Source organism: Squalius cephalus, assembly GCF_949319135.1.
Source record: "Squalius cephalus genome assembly, chromosome: 8".
Lineage (NCBI taxonomy): Eukaryota > Metazoa > Chordata > Actinopteri > Cypriniformes > Leuciscidae > Squalius > Squalius cephalus.
In genome coordinates, this window is record NC_137129.1 from 40,988,747 (window position 1) to 40,993,714 (window position 4,968).

General features: G+C 33.7%; 1 protein-coding gene across 1 annotated transcript in view; it reads right to left on the reverse strand.

Annotated features, from left to right (window-relative positions):
- klhl7 (kelch-like family member 7) overlaps positions 1 to 4,125 on the reverse strand; it is a 13,331-nt gene extending 9,206 nt beyond the window's left edge. The window contains exons 1-6 of the mRNA XM_079879776.1: positions 3,874 to 4,125; positions 3,105 to 3,207; positions 2,920 to 3,013; positions 2,724 to 2,848; positions 1,205 to 1,380; positions 941 to 1,115 (exon numbers count right to left, since the gene is read on the reverse strand). Of these exons, the coding sequence (XP_079735902.1) occupies positions 941 to 1,115; positions 1,205 to 1,380; positions 2,724 to 2,848; positions 2,920 to 3,013; positions 3,105 to 3,207; positions 3,874 to 4,008 (808 nt within the window). The 5' untranslated portion in view covers positions 4,009 to 4,125. The remainder of the gene's footprint in view (positions 1 to 940; positions 1,116 to 1,204; positions 1,381 to 2,723; positions 2,849 to 2,919; positions 3,014 to 3,104; positions 3,208 to 3,873) is intronic.
- Positions 4,126 to 4,968: the final 843 nt, after the last annotated feature.

A 4,968-nucleotide genomic window follows, 5' to 3' on the forward strand; every position in this document is an offset into this window, starting at 1 on the left:
ATGTATAAACAGATAGAACGATGGATCGATGGATGGATGGATGGATGGATGGATGGATGGATGGATGGATGAATGGATTGATGTATAAACAGATAGAACGATGGATGGATGGATGGATGGATGGATGGATGGATGGATGGATGGATGGATGGATTGATGTATAAACAGATAGAACGATGGATGGCTGGATGGATGGATGGATGTATAAACAGATAGAACGATGGATGGATGGATGGATGGATGGATGGATGGATAGATGAATGGATTGATGTATAAACACATAGAACGATGGATGGGTGGATGGATGGATGATGGATGGATGGATGGATGGATGGATGGATGGATGGATTGATGTATAAACAGATAGAACGATGGATGGATGGATGGATGGATGGATGGATGGATGGATGTATAAACACAGAACGATGGATGGATTGATGTATAAACAGATAGAACGATGGATGGATGGATGGATGGATGGATGGATGGATTGATGTATAAACAGATAGAACGATGGATGGATGGATGGATGGATGGATGGATTGATGTATAAACAGATAGAACGATGGATGGCTGGATGGATGGATGGATGGATGGATGGATGGATGGATGTATAAACACAGAACGATGGATGGATTGATGTATAAACAGATAGAACGATGGATGGATGGATGGATGGATGGATGGATTGATGTATAAACAGATAGAACGATGGATGGATGGATGGATGGATGGATGGATTGATGTATAAACAGATAGAACGATGGATGGCTGGATGGATGAGGGAATGATGAATGAATGGATGAACAGATAGAACAATGGATGGACGGACGGACGGACGGACGGACGGACGGACGGACGGACGGACGGACAGACAGACAGACAGACAGACAGATAGATAGATAGATAGATAGATAGACAGACAGTGTTGGTGACTCACAGATGACCATCTTCAGACACTCCGGGTTGTCCTGGATCAGCGGTTCGGCTTGAACAGTTTTACTGAGGAAGTTTTTGGAGACGAGAGGGAACCGCACCTTCCCCAGGATGTCCACGATGAACTGCTGTCGGTTCAACACGTCGTACTTCAGCCAGCGCACCGCGGCGTCGTATATCTGCACACACACACACACACACACACACACACAGTATAACTCACGCCACTGTAACCCTGCTCACGACCCAGCGTCCCGCGACCTCTGACCTGATCTTCGGCTCGGACCGTGAGTGTGTCCTGCTGGAGAAGGTGTGTGACCTGCGTGACGTCCAGCTGCAGGAACTCGTCCATCTTATACACGTCTGTGAAGTGCTGGTGTATGAAGTCATCCGCCGACACCTTCAGCTCAGGACAGTTCAGACACTCGGCCAATGAGCTGATGCCTTACAGAAGAGACAACCAATCACAACAGCACTCACACACAATTAAAATGTTTTGATCATATCAGATATCTAATGTAAATAATAATAACCAAACTAAATATATTAATTACTAATATATATATATATATATATATATATATATATATATATATATATATATATCCAATAAAAATATATTTTGCCTGCAATTAATAGAAATAAAATAGAAAACCCAAAATAGAAATTAAATTGACAGGAAAATAAAAATACATTTCAAGACAAATTAATTTTAAAAAGTAATAAGTATAAATATTTAAAATATTTTATTATTTAAAAATGTTTTACAATTAAAAGAAGACATAACTTAAATAAGGTAGACATACATCTATCTATTATATATTTTCAGTTTATTGTAATACATTATTTTTAGCAATTTATATGTAAAGTATGTTAAGATTTATAATTAATAAATGTAAATATTTAGAAGAATTGTATTATCTAAAAAAAACTTACTTTTTTTTTTATTAACTAAAGTAAATATAAATTTACCTTTCCTCTATTTTCAGTTACAAGTAATTATCTTGTAATTAATAAAAAGGAGACAGAAGTTTAATAGACATGAAAATAAAAATACATTTCAAGACAAATGTAAAAAAAAATGTATAAATATATATATTTAATTATTTAAAAATATGCATATACATTTTTTAAATTGTTTTACAATTAAAGCAAACATAAATGTACCTGCTATCCATTTATATTTCAGTTTATTATACACTACTTTTAGTAAAAATGTTTGTGAAGTTTATAAAGACATCGCAGACAATATGATCCATACTTTAGATTATACAATTATATGATCTCATATTATATTATATTAGATAGCTCATATTATATGATGAATATATATCAATCTGTCAGTTATAATATCAGATTTAGAATATATAATACATTTTAACACAAATTAATAAAAAAATAATTCATAAATATAAATATTTGAAAAATATGTAAAAAGTTTGTTATTAAATATATAAAAAATAATCTATTATCGGTTTATTGTTAGATATAATTATTTGTAAATCCTATGCATTTTATATACATTTTAAGCATGTAAAGATATCGCAGACGACATGATGCATGCAGATATGCCATATTTTGTTATGTATACGTCAGATATCTCAGATTATATGATGCATATGTCAGATCTAATAATATATGATGCATATATCAAGTATGATTTATAATATGAGCAATAATAACTCACAGAAACATAATTATATTGCAATTATATTGGAATCAAACAGACTGCATTGAGAATAAAAATGCATTTGAAGAGTTTCGCACAGAGAGACGCGCCGCCTCACCCAGACAGTTGGTGGCGTCCACCTGCTCCTTCAGGAACTCCACACACATCTTCTTCACCGGCTCGATCTGGTACTGGTTGGCAGCGTTCAGCAGAGACTGAACATTATTACTGTTCACTGAGATTCTGAGATCAGATATAAGCATTATGAATGCGTGTGTGTGAGGTATGTTACATCATATTTGTGTCAGCCTCACCGTGCCGTGTAGACGAACTCCACCAGCAGCTCGATGATCTCTGGCTCTGCTCCTCCCAGCTCCACCTCGTGATTCGTGGCCTCCATCATACTGGCTGCACATGCAAAACATCAGGCTTTCTCTTACAACTGGAAACATCTAACATCTACAACTGCTCACACCATAGTAACAGTCATCACTCTCACATGTGAACATGAGGTTGAAGAAGTGGCTCGCGGCGGCCAGCACCACTCTGTGCGCCAGAATGTGTTTCCCGTCCACAACCAGCACCACATCACAGAGGATTCCCTGAGCACAGGTCAAAGGTCACGCAGCGCATTAGAGACCATACATGCACAGGCATGCATAGATATTGCTTTACAGTTTTGATTATATCTAACATTGTCCAAACCCTTTATCTCATTACCACAAATCATTATATGTTCTCATCAATCACTGCAACTAAAAATAATACAACAAATTAATAGAATAATAATAAATATACAAATATGTAAAATATTGTATTATTTAGAAATATGTAAAAAAGTATGTATATATATGATTATATATTATTTTTCAGATATAATATCAGATTTATAATATCAGCAATAATGACGTGCAAAAATTTAGTTATTTTTGTGATTAATGGAAAATAGAAAAAGGAGAAATACAAATGAAATAGACATGAAAATATAAATTAATTTTTAGAAATTAAATAAAGTAAACATAAATGTACCTATTATCTATTTTCACTTTATGTAAGATTCATGTAGTTCATTTAATGTAAAGATATCGCAGAAGATGTTAGATATCACATATTTTATTATGGATAGGCTTTATGTCAGATGCATGATCTCATAATGACGCATGTTAGATTACTCATATTATATGATGAATATATATCACATACGTCAGGTTATGTCATGCATATGTCAGAAACTTCATATTATATGTCAGATATCTGAGGATGTTTACCTGTTTCCTCAAGTTATTCATCACTCCCATGATATTGGACAGTAATCTGTACTCCTCTTTGGATGCAATCTTCTTCTCGCTTTTCTTTTTAGGTGCTAATGTCTTCTCGCATGGTGTGGCGGCCATGCTCATCATGCTTTATTGTGTATATGATCAGAACGTTTATTTAATAAACACTGAGCTTTTCCGTGCAGCTCTGCATGTAAATATGAAAGATGGGAATGATGTGAAGGAAGCGACAGCATTCCACGATGGCCGTCTGGGAATGGATGCAATAAAAGTCCATTTCAATTTTAAAGTAAAAAAAAAAAAAAAAAAAAGGACTACATATTTATGGCTCTTTTAATCTCCAAACAGAATTGTTTTTTTTTGTTTGTTTTTTTTAGTCTGTTTGAGTATTTTAAGTACACTAATAGTTTTGGGGGAAAGTTTATTTGACAAGGACACTGGCATGTTTGTGTAGGTTTTCAGTAACAGAAATGATGTGAAGTAAGAAACACGTGTCAAAATAAAAGTCCCCCTTCAGGTTTGACCTCAACCGTTTATTTTTTTTATTTATTTTTTTATATTTTGAGTATATATGTATAGATCTTTTGGGAAATGGTTTATGGTTTCTATTACATGATTACAGATCATTTCAGTAATTTCAATGTAATTCTTGGTTTTATTGGTTAAAGATCTGCCTATAATAGGCCAATAAATAGGCCTAAGATAGGTATATAAATACCTCTTATTTTTATTATATCAATTGTTTTGCTTTTGGCTAAACAATTTTTACACAAGTTTATTTAAGAGCATTTATTATTAAGCATTTATTATCTTATTTATTAATAAGCGCATGACGTGTTTTTAAGGGATTAAAATCACCAGTTCACTGAAGTTTTCTATAAGAACAAAATGTGGGGGGAAAAAAACAGTTAATGAAATAAATCAATTCATAAAGCATTAAGTCATGATCTACTGCACTACAAACATGTAAATTAACAGAATATCAGCCTGTATTATAATGTCATGTTATGTACACTAGATGTCAGTGTTAAAACAAGTTTTATATTAAAATCTGTGCATTAATCAGTATAAAAGTCACATTTACCA